Source organism: Quercus robur, chromosome 8 (genome assembly GCF_932294415.1).
Source record: "Quercus robur chromosome 8, dhQueRobu3.1, whole genome shotgun sequence".
Taxonomy (NCBI): Eukaryota; Viridiplantae; Streptophyta; class Magnoliopsida; order Fagales; family Fagaceae; genus Quercus; species Quercus robur.
This window is the reverse complement of record NC_065541.1, coordinates 50,928,191-50,944,592: the sequence shown is the minus strand read 5'-3', so window position 1 is coordinate 50,944,592 and position 16,402 is coordinate 50,928,191. Positions and strand designations below refer to the sequence as shown.

Genomic DNA, 16,402 nt, shown 5'->3' with positions numbered 1-16,402 from the left:
AGTGATTCTCGGGGTAGATTTAATTTTCCACACATGAGAAATAGGAGAAGTGCTAGGGTTTAGAGGGTTTAGCTCTCTCACTCCCTTTGTTTGAATGTTCTAGAAATTAAAATGGAAATAATAAGACATCTTATAAATCAAAATTATACCCTCTTTTTTATTCAATTTAAATAAATATATATATGAATTGATATCAAATGAGCAAAAGTTGACAATTATTATTATTTTAAATATAAGTGGAAGCTTTATTCTTTCTACTTTCAAATTTTCCCTTTTTTTATTTTAAATTTTTTTTGGAAGTAATACGGTAGAACATTTATTGGTCAAACGTAAATGAGAGGTTTGTCATCTCAACTGGTGAATTAAAACCACATCCTCTTTCCTTCTACCCCATCCTTCCAAACACATTTATGGACTTGTCGTCATAATAAATGGTTAATCACTTAATCTAATTGTTAATGGCCTTTAGATCAAGTGGCGCACCTTGAAGTCTTTGCCTAAAGTAATAATTATAATCTAATGAAAATAGTTATATGTATGAGTAATTGTCAAACATATAATTCTTTGAGATATGCAGATAAAATGAAAGGTGAAATTTGAATCATGAGCACAAAATATTACAAAATATGTCACTAATATTGGGCTATCACTTGAATCTTATTAAACATATAATTCAAGGATCAACGTGGTACATATTAAAAAAAAAAAAACTCATTCTATAATCCAATATCCTATAGACATTTATGTCTGAAGAATCATGATTTACACATAATCGAATTCCAGTCACTGGTAATTTTCGGCCCACATACATGTATAGTAGCAGCGCCCAAAGTCCAATAGTTTTTAGTTGGATCAAAACAAGGCCCATATGGGCGTGCGCATTGATGAACATCGGACTTAAGTAAAAGAGGTTCTGTGAAAAACGTCTGAAAGGCAAAGAGAAACAAAGGTCAATGATAAAAGTTTTTTTTTTTTTTTTTAAAAAGACTTCTTCACTTATTATTATTATTATTCTCTCTCACTATTCTCTTTCTTTTTTTTTTCTTTTCTTTTTTTTAAGAAGAAAATGGCTGAAAGACTTGATTAAATGAAATGAGGATATATATATATATATATACATATGGATTTTACTAATGTGTGCCCTTAGGGCACATAATAGTAAACCAATTTTGGAAAAAGTTTAGACAACTTTTTCAATTCCCAATAAAACTTTTCCAATAATGGATTTGTTAACCGGACCCAATATATATATTTTACTGGGTCCGGTTAATTGGTGTCTAAGTGTCTTAAGTATTTGTTAATGAATAATTTTAAAAAAGTTTTGATATCATTTTTTATGGAAAATAGAAAAAAAAATCAAAATATTAATTGATTTTTTTCCCATAAAAACACTTATAAAATGGTTCACTAACAAATGTCCTTAAGGCATTCGTTAACTTTTCTCATATTTTTTAAGAAGATATAAGTACAATTTATTATTTTAATCGAATGTGTGCGTGCCCAATTCTCCTCGTTGGACTGGGCCTAGTGTTGGGTTCACAATTTATTTTTACGGTGGGTTATGAGTTTCCTACTATCAGTAGCTCCCAACCGGACTACTTAGCTGCCCTTCTTTGCCCTCCCGAAATTCCCCCCCCCCTTCTCGAAGCTCCTCTTCGTCGTTAGTATTATCTCTCGTTAACTCCCCTTGTTTCGCTCAGAATGACCAACCCCCACTCTTTACTCACTTCCCCTATTTATAGTTTAAGGTTGGTGGAGTGTGCACGATTACGTTTTAGTCTCACTCGTGTGGGTGGGGTCCGATTTGATTATTCTTGACATGGGATATGCTTCTTGAAAAATGGTGGAGATGACTTTGGAATTGGTTCCTGCCTCCAAAAGGTTGCTTGGTAGTGATATTCTCCAAGGCAATACCGGGCTGCCGAGGTCATGGGTTGTTCCTGGTAAACACATTCCCTGATCAACTCATACATGATCGGTATGGGCCTATCTATCTTGCAATTAGCTGAATGAGCCTACTATTGGATTTGGGTTTGAGAATGTCTTAGTAGTGCGCTTGGGCCAAGGCCCAATGCCCAGTGGGTTCAAAGCCTTATGTCGTACAGAATGGTACCTCAAGTGCACTACATTAAGTTCACCAATTAAATTCAAACACATACATATTTCTGCACTAAATTTAATTATCCCTAGAAAAATAATAGAGTTTTCCTTTTATTGGTTAATGCAACCATGTATTTGAATTTTTTTTTTTTGAGAAATTATTTGAATTTAATTGAAAAACTTGATGTATTACATTTTAGGTGTTGTATCTACATTTTATACTTAGTCCAAAATATCTCACCCACCTATAAATACACATAAATACACACATAATTTCACCATAAATACTTAGTGAAAAGTGGATTTAATACGCTCCAATTAGTGGGTTCCAATTAGCTCAACTGATAAAGCCTCTGATGGTTGAATAAGAGATTTGGGGTTCAATCCCTCCAACACCAAAAATCGATAAGTGTTTTGGTTTAATAATAAAGATGTATTATTAGGAATAGACGTCATAGGTTGAAACTCTTTAAAAAAAATGCACCAATTAAAAATTAACACTTAAACATGTTATAAAATTGAGAAGTGTTACGTCCACAATATTTTCACAACAAATTATAGGTGGTAAGTTATATTATTGGTTCTAATTTGAATCTACAACTTAAATTACTTTTTTACCTACCTATAACAACCAATAACAACTCACTACTTAAGATTTATTGTGAAAATGTTGTAAAGATAATATTTCTCTATAAAATTATGTGTGAATTTGGGTGTAGACCCAAAGTTTTTGCAAAATATCCTCACTGACGATTAGCCTTAACCACCCTAGCAGACTATATTTACTGTTTGTGTTTAGTATTTTTCATGAGTTATCCTTGTATATTTAAGAAAAATGAATGTATGGGCTCTTTCGCTCTTGCCTCTTGGACTCATGGTGCAGTGTGGAAGCTTATTCACAGAATCACAGTGTTTTTTTTTTTTTTTTTGGAGCATCAGACTCACAGTGTAATAAGTATATATATAAACTCAATATTTTATTGTCGAGGAGCCTAAATTCAAATATCACCTAAAAAAAATTAATTCATGTCGCAAACTCCTAGCTTGAAAATGAGAAACAATCATCATGAAGTAGACTATAGTAGTTATAAAAACACATTAAACTAATTAATTACACAATAAATTAGTGATAGTTTCAATTGATTACATTAAAACCAATTAATTACACTATTGTATTTACGGGTGTTTGCGTTGTAGTGCGATGCAGTTTTGGACCATTTTTAGCACCGCACTTTACGGTTTGGTTTAACTAAAACCATAACTGCATTGCACCTCATTTTTACAGTTATATGTGCGGTGCGGTATATAAGATGCGGTTTGAAACTATGATATTTTTCAAATTTTAGGCTATTCCTGCTCAGCCCAAAAATGATTTTTCCCTTTGTTTTGGGTCAAGTTTTAAACTATTGAGCTAGTTTTTCTTTATTTTGGGTTGGCTTTCTTAATCAACACTTGCTAGGGTTATTAAACTTTTTTTTTTTTAAAAGGGTTATTAAACTATTAATAATATATTTAATATTAAAAAATAAATATATTAATATATAGAGAGGGTGCGGTGCGGTGTGGTGTGGTGCGATTTGTGTAGTTTTCTTATTTTAAAACCGTAAACTACACTGTATCATGCGATGTGGTGCGGTGCAATACATAGTTACTTGCAGTGCAATGCAATTATATCATTTTGCATGTAGTTTTAGTGCGATTTGTACAATTTGGTAAACACCCCTAATTGTATTTATAAAAACATAAAAGTCATAGTTTTAATTGACTAAATTAAAATCAATTAATTACACAATAAATTTTTTACTTTAATTATTTATTGATAATTCTACAGTTACAACAATGGAGGAAAGTGAATTTAAACCCTGAATATTTTTGTGGAAAATACCAAAAAAATATTAGTTGAGTTACAAACATTATTGGCAATTATACAAAAATTTTAAATAATCTGCTATTGATTATGTTATCTATAATTGAACTAAGACAGTTCCATTGTTCTCAGACATTTAAAAAAAAAAAAAAAAAAAAAAAGACTAAGGACTTTGGTTGCTCGTGTGTAAATTTTGTATTTAAATGCAAAATGCTTATCTTCATTCATCATAAATAATTCATCATGCTAGCTCGTGGCTGTGGCATGCATGCCAAGTGTCTTTCAGAAACAGTATGGGCATTTGGACAATACCAGAATATCATCTTATTTTATTTCTGCTTATTATTTCTTGAGCCAGAAATTTAGGTCACGAAAGCTTCCTGGGAATTTTAAACCACCACATACATATTCATTATTAGTGGGTCTGGTCGGCTCTGCTTGTTAGGCAGGTGTAGAAAATCCTTCACATCACAGATTCTCACAGGCTGCCACATGGATGGAAGTGACGTTTTTCACGGTTGATGTGAAGCTTATGGTGATGGAAAACAATTTTTTTTTAAGAGATTTACTATAATGTGTCTTTAGCGCATTCATTCATTAGTAAATCATTTTTAAAAACTTTTTATGAAAAAATGAAAAGGGAAATACTAATGGATTAGGACTGTAGGGTCTCGTTTTTTAGCCCAATACCACACGGTGGGTGAGATCTTGGATCAGCGGGTCCAATACAATGAATTTGTAGAGAGTGGACTAAAAGGCTAGGCCTTGGTGAACAGACAGTCGTTAGTCATGGTGTTCATTATGATCGCACAGAGGTGAACTGAGCTTATCCAAGAAGACTTTCTCCTCGGCATGGCCTGGGTGGCTCCAGTTCTTGGACCTAGTCCCAGTCCTCTTTCTGGACTGCTTCTTCCTCCTTTTATACTAGCTTTTTCCCGTTTCATGAACGTCCACGTGTAGATTCAGCTTTATAAGGCTGATACTTGTCCCATCAGCCCATACCCAAAGTGGTTGGGAGTGGTTGTAGAAACTGAAAAGCATGGCTCTGTCAGGTGCAGAGTACTTAATTGCAGTAATGGCAGCCTTTCTCTTGTTCTTTGTCGTTTTAGTACTTTTCCTGTTCGGCGAAATGATCCAGAATGTCATCACTAGGACCGAGTTGCTCCCTTTGCCCTCGACTACATTTATGGCCGAGGAGGGTCCTTCCCATGGCCGAGGAGGATCCTTCCCATGGCCAAGGGGTGGGCCTTCCTTGGATCGGGCCCTGGGCCCAGCGCAGACATTGACATGGGCTTCCCGGTTTTATACCCCCACAAGGACAATGGTTAATAATCCATTTAAAAAAAAAATGATGGGAAAAGAAAAAAATTAGTGTTTTGACATTTTTTTTCTATTTTCCATAAAAGTGGTCAAAACTTTTATAAAATGGATTGTTATCTATTGTCCTAATAGCACCCGTTAATATGACCCAAACGAAAAAGTAATTAATTGTTTTGACAGCTTATTCAATTTCCCATAAAATTTTTTCTCAAAAGGCACACATTAACCGAACCCTTTTTTATAATAGGGGGAAAAAAAAAACCAAACAAAAGGTAACATGAAAGATGCTTTTTTGGGAAAAAATTTGTTAAGATATTAGTTTGTAATGAAAAAATTTAGTATTGCAAATCATTTTACAATTATGACATGGTAGAGTATAAGTGATGGAAAAAATTATGAGTCTATGCGTGAGTATGAAAAAAATTATGGATTTACTATGTTAGAGCTGTGACAAAAGAGTTGTAAAATAGTTTATGGTCCTAACCCTACTCATTTGTAATTGGAGCAATTGAATCCATACTATTTTCGTTTCTTGGATAAAATTTATCAGCCTCCTCAACGTAGGACATTTTGGATCCACTCCTTAGAAGTAAACTAGGTTGCACAACTTCACTTGCTAGAATTATGTATCATGTCTAAGGGAATTTCTAATGAAGATCATGTTAGGTTCATGTGTTTTGGTATTGTCAAACCATGGTAAATTATGTGTTTTTTATTGAGTTTTGATGTGTCTTAAAGTTATAATTGAAGACCAAGTTAAAAACACAAAGTTTGCTCAAGAAAAGCTCAATAAAAACACATTTTCAGCATGTACCTTGATAGCAACTTGATAGAAGTTGAAACTTACTATCTCCTCGATAGCAACTCGATAGATCAAGATTTTGTTCTCTATAGAAGCTGGATAGTAGCTCGATAGATCGAGCTTCGCAGATCAGCAAAAATCAGCAAAGCGAAAAAGCCTGTAACGTATTTGTTTGAAACCCGAATTGAGATTCGTTTGAACCAGTATTTAAAGGACATCATAAGCCATCTATTAGAAGGTTTTTCAAAAAGAGAAACACTTCGTTTATGTAGCCAGGGTTTTGTAACCAAGTTTTCTCTATTTTGCCAAATCAAAGAGTTTCAAAGTAGATCTAAAGATTCCATTGGTGAAGAAGTTGAAATCATAGCAACCATCACAGACGTGCTATTGTGAGGAAAACCTTCAAGAGGTTCTTGAAATCAGTTGGAGGTTCCAATTGTGATGGTGGGTGGAGCGTTCATATATTGAGGAATTCAGAAGTTTTGAAGCGGTAGAAGGTTTTTACTGTAAGTTCATCTATTGGGATTGTAGAATCTAGGGACAAAGATTTTGTACTAGATTTGAAACTTCTCTTTATTATAGTGAATTGATTTTTGGGAAGGTTTCCTTCTAGATTTTTTACTATAAAACTAGTTTGTTTCATTAGTTTTTCTGAGTCATCATATCTTGTCTTATTTACTATTCCGCTGTGCATGATTTTGACATGATATTGATGTTTGTTTGTTTAACTAAGGATTATTCATAATATATCTAATTAACAACTTGAGTTTAAAATTTTTTAATTCTATTAACCGGAGTCTAAATTTCCCAACAGATCCAACATAATACAACTCATCTCAAGCTTCCAACTACTATGCTGCACTTTAAATAATTGTATAAAATAATGGTGAAAGTACTATTTTGGACTTTATATTTTGGGGTTATTGTTTTGTCTCTACATTTTGGTAGCAGTAAATTTCGTATATGTTATTGTGGGGACTATGACCCAGAGTAACGAGTTGGGCCTTGGGCCCATCCGAGGACGTCAGCCCGTCCGAGGAGGCAACATGGCTTAAGCGATCCACTTTAAATCTTATCTTGAGAAATAAAGAAAAAGGTTCGAGGAAGAATTCCTCCTCGGACACTGAAAATCCGGAGCGGAAGTGTATCCAAGCCACTGAAACACATCCCTTAAATACGTGAAAAGGAAGGAAATACAAAATATCTAAGCAAAGGCTACCACCACCACATTGAATGCACTACAGCTACTTTCCTGGCCGCATTAATATGGAAAAGACCCCTGAACAGTGTTACATTGGCTACCACAACTCACAAAAGACTGAAAGAGGTGTCTGATGGGACGGGTGCCCAAATGGGGGCTTGGATTATCAATAAGTGTAAAACCCAGATGATAAAGAAAGACCTATATATTGTATAGAAACCCCCATAAGAGGGAAGGGGGAAAAAAAAGCAGAATACTGTGGCATGCAAAGAAACCCTAATGTACTAGTCTGTATACATAAATTGATTCTTGAATCTCCTCGGACCGTGAGATTTTTCAACGTAATGGCCTTTGTTCTTGTCCTTGTGTACCTTTATCCCATGTAAAGACTCTGTCTAACTTATCTAAACCCAGTTCTTTAACCCATACTCTACAAAATTCATTGTGTTGGGCCTTTTTGGATCAAGACTTCACTAGATAGGGGCTTGGGTTCTAAAACTATGACCCTACAGTTATTTTTAACTTGCAATCAATAGTTTTTCTTGTACTTTCTTGATAACCAAACACAAAAACACAAATCAAATTTACCAATCTCCAATTCCAATAGACACATATATCAAATTAGCAATTAAAGAAACTAAGATTCAAACCCATAATGATTGCAAATTAAAAATAACAATACCAAATTAATTAAAAGTTAAAAATAACATGGACCAATTTGACAACTACTAAAATATAAAGACTAAATTGATTAACATGACCAAATTAATTGCTACCACGATATTAAAACTAAATTGATAGTGACCTCCAAGTGTAAGGAACAAATTGATATTTTTGCTTAAAATAATTTGAAAACTTTTTTGGGGGAAAAAAAAAATCTGTGGTTGCTTAAAATAATTAGTCACTAACTCGCTATGATTGGCAGAGGGCCATAATTGGCATTACATTCGAGGAAGGTACCTTCCCAGAAGAGTCCAGCGTTATTGTGAGTTGTGTAGTGCAATAAATAATAAACTTTTATATAATAATAATAATAATAATAACAACAACAACAACAACAACATTGTTTTAGCCTATAAACCATCGTATGCCTTGCCCTGCCATTATTTTAGTTGTGTAAGAGCATTCACATAAGTAAGTGTATAATAAAAAAAATGTAAAATTTATATATATTTTTTCTAAAAATAACTCACTAAATGAATGTATAATTATAGAAATTTATAAGTTTACTGCAGTAATTGTGTAAATTTACACAAGAAAAATAATGGAATGTGGTTTTTATTTTTATTATTTTTATTTTTTTTATGTGGACTGTGGTTGTTGTATGTGAAAAAGAAACAACTAAAAAATTAAGAAAATTTGACATTTTAATAAAATGTAGGATAAAATAGATAATATGATATGGAGTGTTTTGAAACCCCAATTTTTCTTATTTTTTAAAAAGTACAAATATACTTTAATACATCTTGAACAAAAAAAACTAAATAAATTGTTCCTAAACAAATACCAACATAATAAAGATATATAATATCCAAAGCAAATGATCAATTGAAAGTCGTGACTTCAAGTATAATAGAGGTATAATTACCATAACGATTTCAGTACAATAGAGATATATAGCTAAATGATTTTCAAGATAGAAAATGTGACTTCAAATTAAAATTTCAGTTGATTTTTGTTGAGTGCGAAAATGTGAACATTAAGGGTATGTTTAAATATTGTTTATTTACTAAAAACTTAAAATTTATTATTGAAAATATTATAACAAAATAATTTTTAAAAATATAAATAATACAGTGGGACCTAAATTTACTTACAAATATATATTCTACGAGTGTTGTGGAAAATAGACCGTACTTATAAAACTCACTAAAAAAAATGCAGAAATCGGGCAAAATGTCCAATCCAAATGCAAAACACTAATAAACATTCTATTACTGTATCATATGATATGGGGGTGGATATCAAAAATAAAAGTTCGTTAAGAGCAGAACGGAATTTCATGAGACACTGGTTCCTGGACAATATCCAAAAAATTTCAGGAAAAAACTACAGTATAGAGAGCCGTAAAAGCGTGGCCCACGTTATGTTGCGTGAGGTTCACTTGTTTATAATGTAGTTATGGTGTACCTAACCTCAACAGCTACCTAGCTAAAGTCCAAACCATTGATTCTTTCTAGGCATGACTAGTCAGTACTCATGCCTCCTTTTCTCAATTTCACAACGGTCTTGATTCTCAAAAAAATCACAACGGTCTTAAAAGTAACGGCTAAATTTTCTCAACCATTGAATATATTTCTGTGGTGGTGGTGGTGTTTTCACCCATCATTGAATCCTAGCCGTTTATCATTGAATCTGATCATCGACTTTACCCTAGAATCTCTGGTGTATAGCACTATAGCACAAGTGATATGACCAATTTTGTCCCCACATTGTTTCGGCATGATTGTGTAAAAGCCAACAGTGTAATGGTAAGTGATTTTAATAATGAAAAAGGTTAGGAGTGGGGATTAAGAAAAGATGTGCAAAAAGATAAGGACAGCACAGCATCCTGATAATTGTGACAGAGCTTTCTTTATCTTTTTGCACTTTCCAGAAACGTCTCTCTGGATTAATCCTCTGAATACCAAAAAAAAAAAAGAAAAAAGAAAAAGCATTTTTCCATAACATTAAGATTAGGGCCAAATATTTTAGGGCATACTTTACTACAATTCTCTTATATATCCTCTATTACAATACTAGATATATTTTTCTTCTCATTTATGATATGTCACGTAAAACAATTATGATAAAATGTATATTGTATCAAATATTTTATGCATATTTTACTACAATTCTCTTATATGTTTTATACAATAGGCGGTAAGTAATTATCTATCACGATTATAAGAATACACAATTTTTTTTTTCACGATTATACAATTCTCTTATATGTGTGTTGTACTAGCATTATTACTTTCTTAAACATTTGATATATATTAAAAAAGTTATTTAATGTCCTAAAAACACTGATTACGAATATAATTTTAGAAAACTTTTATGAGAAAATAAAAAATAATTAATTTTTTTATGACTTTTTATATTTCTCATAAAATTATAGCAAAACTTTCTTAAAATAGTTTATTAATAATTGTGCATTAAATGCTCCCGCTAAATAAAAACAAGATTTGAAATTGAGAGTGTTGAGAATACTTGTAAAAGGAGACTGTGGTGAATGATATAAATATACCTGAAAAAAATTGGCATTTAGTAAATAAAAGCACAAGAAAAGGGTGTGAATGATATAAATATACCTGTGACAATCTTTAACAACACACTCAATTTCAAATCTTGTTTTTATGATGAAAATACTTTTTTTTTTATACATAAATTCATCATTACACTACTTTTATCATGAACCTATCACATTTTAACACGTTAAATTAACAGTGAAATTATATGCCTTCTTTACTGCATTGTTAATCATTTAATAAGACACATAAAGGACACTTGCGATAATTAGTAATTACCCACTCTTTTTTTCTTTTTCTTTTTTTAACATAGTTTCCACTTTCCACTATAAATCAATCACTCCACTCAATCCCAACCATCTTCCTGCTAAGTGCTCACAAAAAAAGCTTTCACCTGTGAGAGAACTTGCTCACAATATTCCAAGAGAGAGAGAAAGAGAGAGTAGTACAGTAGAACAAGAAAGAAGAAGAAGAAAAAAAATGGAGGGGAAAGAAGAGGATGTGAAGCTTGGAGCAAACAAGTTCTCAGAGAGGCAACCCATAGGGACATCAGCACAGACAGACAAGGACTACAAGGAGCCACCACCAGCACCATTGTTTGAGCCTGGTGAGCTCCACTCCTGGTCTTTCTGGAGAGCTGGGATTGCTGAGTTCATAGCCACCTTCTTGTTCCTCTACATCACCATCCTCACTGTCATGGGTTACTCTAGGACCACCAACAAGTGTGCCTCTGTGGGTGTTCAGGGCATTGCTTGGGCCTTCGGTGGTATGATCTTTGCCCTTGTTTACTGCACTGCTGGTATCTCAGGTATAACACCCTCTCTCTCTCTCTCTCTCTCTCTGGGCTTGTCTTTTTTTCTTTTTTTGAGAAGCTTTTGTGTTTGAAACATGTACAAAATTTCTTGGTTGTGATCTGTTTGTTAAGAAACATGGTAAAAATATGGTCTTTTGAGTTTTTTCAAGCTGTTTTTTCTTCTATCAACCTACCAGAGTGGAGGTTTGTGATTTTTTTGTAGTGGATTTTTCCATTTTTAGTTGGCTTTTTGTTTGCTGGGAAAACTGGGGCACATAGAATAAAAAGGTCATGTCTTTGTGTATGTTGGAGGGTTTTTTTTTTTTCTTCAAATTTTGTCACATATTTTCTATCTGGTTTCTTTAAAAGCAGAAAAAGAAATTTTTTTCTTTGACTAGTAGAAATGGCAGATCTGAAATTTTCCGCTGTTACCTTAACAAATAACAATTTTTTGGACCCTTTGAAAATCGGAGGAAAAGTATGGATGAGGTAGATAGCCCTAGCTTGTATCGTTGGTAATTGTTTTTTTCCTTATTATTTTTTTTTAATTTAAATTTTATATTTTTGAGACTAAAAAATTTGTTTGGCAACTTAAAATAGACAAAAAATAAAATTGTTTTCAAAATTCAATTTGGGAAGAAAATTAAAAACAAATAAAAGGCTGTTTTTAGTTTTTAATTTTTCAAAGTCAATAAAAATACACATTTAATATAATGAACATATCTCATTTAATGAGTTAACATTATAATTCAAATCCTAGTAACAATATATTTTAGTAATTTTTTTTTCTTCAAAAGACGATATTTTTAATTTCAACTAACAAACATGTTTTTGATTTAAAAAATGTAAGAAAATTCTTTTTTCTTTATATTTCCATAAACAAGTTTTTGAAAATAAAAAACAAAAACTGTTACCAAACATAATCTTAATATTTTATCTGTAAAACCCTATCAATTTTTATATTAGGGAGACCCAAGCACGTTTATTTTACCATGAATCACATCGAAAGGATATAATCAGGTTAGGTTAACCTAAAATTGAACTTTTCACCAAAAAAAAACCTAAAATTGAACATTTAAATACAATTTACAAAATTAAGCATTAGTAAGCACTTTCAGTAATTTTTTGGAAAGAAAATTTGTAAGAGGTCAGATTCAAGTACTTAAGGGAAAAAAAAAAAAAAAAAAACCCAAATCCTTTCCAAACCCTACAGGGCTTAAGGGTCGGGGTCGGGTTAGAAAGCCCATCAGATCCAACCCATTCCCATCCCCAGGGGAAAAGAAAAGAAAAGAAAAAAATCAAATACATATCTCATTCTGGCTTTGAAAAATACACATCTTGGACAAATTTCTAAACTTTGTCCTACTGTTTAGACATTTTTCTAACTCAGGCTGCAATGCCTTGTTTAGTTGTTGATTATGTAGTATTAACTATTAACCTTCTTTATGCTCTTGTGGGTTTGGACAGGTGGGCACATAAACCCAGCAGTGACATTTGGTCTCTTCCTTGCAAGGAAACTTTCCTTGACAAGAGCAGTATTCTACATAGTGATGCAATGCCTTGGTGCCATTTGCGGCGCAGGCGTGGTGAAAGGCTTTGAAAAGGGACTGTATGAAAATTCTGGTGGTGGAGCCAACGTAGTGAACCATGGCTACACCAAGGGGGATGGCCTTGGTGCTGAGATCATTGGAACTTTTGTTCTTGTCTACACCGTTTTCTCGGCAACTGATGCTAAGAGAAATGCTAGAGACTCCCATGTCCCTGTAAGTATTTTTCACTGTTTCTTTGTCTATCAGTATTTAACTCTCGTGTGTGTATGTGTGCGCGTGCATGTTTGTAACTCGTTATCAATGTACATGCTTGTGTGTTTATCCCTTATGTTGTTGCTTGGATTTAGTTTCAATGCACTTTATTAATCTAGCTGATTGATATGATATCTGTCTTACAATGTTTGTTAAGGGTTTCACTTATGCTCAATATTTGGTCAGCTGGAAATAGAACGAACCCACTTATTTAATCTGAAATTTTATGGGAAAATGTTGGGTATTTGATTAAGCGTTTTGCACCAAATACACAATATATTTTTTTCTTTATTAAGAAGAAAATGCAAATCTCACCTATGGCTAGGTTATATTTGAAATTTCTAGTGTTTGAGATATCAATTGAGGTTCAATGTATCTGTACAACTTGTTCTATTGTAATGCACTTATTCAATATACCTGTACAAGTTGTACTATAGATAGTAGAAGTACATTTTAATTGTTGTTTGAATTATTCAATGCATGTGTAAAGAAGCTCTTAGTATTCATTTTGATGACATTATGATTCATTGAAAAAGATGTTGCCTCATTAATTTTTCGGTGGTGGCTCAGCTCTGCTCCACCTCTCTTTACCCCTATGTAAAATTTAGGTAGCTAGCCCAACACTAGCTTGTGAATGCTTTTATTTTTTGATAATATGTGGATGCTTTTATTGGGTTGTGTTGTTTGCACACTTTTTATATACAAAGTCTTATGCACAAAGACACGTATCACCCTCTGGGTGCATGCAGCATGCTTTGCCACCAAACACATGTTTGTGCATGCGTGAACAGCTCTCAATATCATGTTCATACCCATGTGCTTTTTTGTGGAACCCTCTAGTAATGATGACTTTCAAGCATGAGCATCTACCCAAAAAAAAAAGACTTTCAAGCATGAGCCAAATTTTGTACGTCTGTGTCTATGTGGGGTTCACCTGTGGATCATGTGCCTTGTTGATGGTCTTGTTGACTGTTTGCTGCATGTGATGACTAGGCAAAATGCCTCAGACTTGTCAATGTTTTGAGCTTTCTCTTAATCTATAAATTCTTGGCTAGGCACGTGTATTATGCACGTGTATTATGTGTATTATAAATCATATTGAATGTTCTGATAAATGATTAACATTTCAGAGAATTTTAATTCGGATATTTTTTTAAAGCTCTCTAAAACTTGTTTGAGGTGTTGCCATTTCTTATTAATATAATGCCACGTTTGACTGTGTGGTGAACCCTTTCAAATTGTTTAGTAACAACTAGGTACAACAGTTACCACAGTGCTTGGAGGGGTGCTACAGATACTAGGAGGTGTTATTTAGTTTTTGGTGCCTAGGAATATCCCAAATAATGCTTCCCTCATTTATATATATTCTGCAACATATGTTAGTCAAGTTAATATCAATTTCATATTGACTCAAACATTGATACTTTTTCACCCAATATTGTTATTTTACCAAATTCATCATTGTGATAATTTGTATAAACCTTTCTGAAAAAAAATGGTCATGGGGATTCACAATGTGGGTTCGAAACTGAAATCCATCGGTTTCAGGTGTACTGTAGCTTGAATTTAAGTTAAACATTCTATTCTATCCATTGGAAGCTCTTCTCTTAATAGCATGAAATTACTGCTACTCAGAGAAGGACCAAGCTAGTATGTGAGCTTGTCTAGTCTCTAGTCGGGCAGGTTTACCCTTTTAAAGTTGGTTGAAGTTGCAATGTGTAAATTTCAAGATGAGTTTGGGCTGTGTGTGAATTAATATGGGAACCTCCACTTGGAACCTTCAGGACAAAAAGTTGAGTCAGAAGCTAATCCTACTTCATTCTTGGACAAAAAATGCTACTTTATTCTCCACCTAAGAGTTTGTGAAAGTAAAATTTATCTGAAAATGATTTTGCACTATTTTGATTTGTTAATAATACCACCTTTTAATTTCTCATATTATTGTTCTTTGTACAATCTGGATTGAGGACCCTCTGCTTATGCATACAATCCCCTTTGCTTATATGCATACCATTTATGTTGATTTTTTACTTATTCAATGTGAAGATGTGTCTGGACTAATATTGATGATAATTTAATATCTTCTGGGTGCTACATTGCCACTTGAATTGATGTTTTGTTGAGCATGATTTTCTTCTTGTCTTCCATGATTTTGGATAGCATTTGGTTCAACAAAAGATTAAGGTCCTTGTACAAAAGTTGCTTTCAAGGACCTTAAATATGGTTTCTTTTTTTGGTTTTGAGTGGCATGGGCTGTGATCCTTAATCTTTTGCTACTGTACTGAGACTTGCTCGGGGATATTTATTACTTTCTTGCCTTCCAAATATGAATATATGATAACCAAATGGTATATGACTATGAGAAGTTACTTTCACAAATATGGTCTAAAAATATCCCATGTAATATGTGATACTTATTTGCAGCTGTATAAGGAAATATATCCTGGTTCTTAAACATTACCTTATTTTCTGAGTTCAACCGTGCAGATCTTGGCTCCACTCCCAATTGGATTTGCAGTGTTTTTGGTGCACTTGGCAACCATTCCCATTACTGGAACCGGCATCAACCCTGCCAGGAGCCTTGGGGCCGCCATCATCTACAACAAAGACCACGCATGGGATGACCATGTGAGTAAAAAAAAAAAAAAAAACGTGACAGTCGTCACATTCATAAACTTCTGGATGTGTAAATTAATTATTATATAACTAAACTAAAGGGTCTGATCACTGATATCTATTGCTTGTTTTCTTGCTTCTTCAGTGGATCTTCTGGGTGGGACCATTCATCGGAGCTGCACTTGCTGCCCTTTACCACCAAATAGTCATCAGAGCCATCCCATTCAAGTCCAGAGCCTGAGAAATTATTCATCTTGCATTTCATCGTTAATCTTTTGTCTTGTTAATACCAGTGTTGTGTTGGATTCTTCTTTTCTATGTTAGTGTTGAGATTGGAATTGATGTGTTGGTTTTGTGCATAAGATTTCTTCGCTTTGTAACAATGGGCATCTTTTTCTGAATTAGTGTTTGACTACCAATTTTATTAGCTAGACATTTTATTTGTGGGACCTTTTTTTTAATGAATGCACTGGTTAGAACTTTCTTTTATGGCTACAACAATTCTTAAAGGACTTATTGGTTGGTGACGTCCGACCAATACAAGTCCTTTAATAATTCTTATGGTTCTTCTCTAATATCACTTATATTGTGTAGCCTCTGCTGAGTTTAATGGACATTGTTGAGACCAAATTAATCAGATCCATTTAAGATAGGGTTTAGTTTACAAATTC

The 16,402-nt window shown here is 33.2% G+C and overlaps 1 protein-coding gene across 1 annotated transcript; it reads left to right on the top strand.

Moving 5' to 3' along the window:
- The first annotated feature begins 10,865 nt into the window (after positions 1–10,865).
- Positions 10,866–16,220, top strand: LOC126696898 (aquaporin PIP1-2-like). The gene is made up of 4 exons (XM_050393640.1): positions 10,866–11,328; positions 12,781–13,076; positions 15,603–15,743; positions 15,877–16,220. The coding sequence occupies exons 1-4, from the start codon at positions 11,001–11,003 to the stop codon at positions 15,970–15,972; spliced, it is 861 nt and encodes a 286-aa protein (XP_050249597.1). The 5' UTR covers positions 10,866–11,000; the 3' UTR covers positions 15,973–16,220.
- Positions 16,221–16,402: the final 182 nt, after the last annotated feature.

What these genes read in the sequence shown, in the direction of transcription:
- LOC126696898 (XM_050393640.1), top strand. Translation starts at nt 11,001, where the DNA reads ATGGAGGGGAAAGAAGAGGATGTGAAGCTTGGAGCAAACAAGTTCTCA. An exon ending in CTGCACTGCTGGTATCTCAG is followed by an intron (nt 11,329 to 12,780) that starts GTATAACACCCT and finishes GGGTTTGGACAG; the next exon opens with GTGGGCACATAAACCCAGCA. An exon ending in ACCACGCATGGGATGACCAT is followed by an intron (nt 15,744 to 15,876) that starts GTGAGTAAAAAA and finishes TTGCTTCTTCAG; the next exon opens with TGGATCTTCTGGGTGGGACC.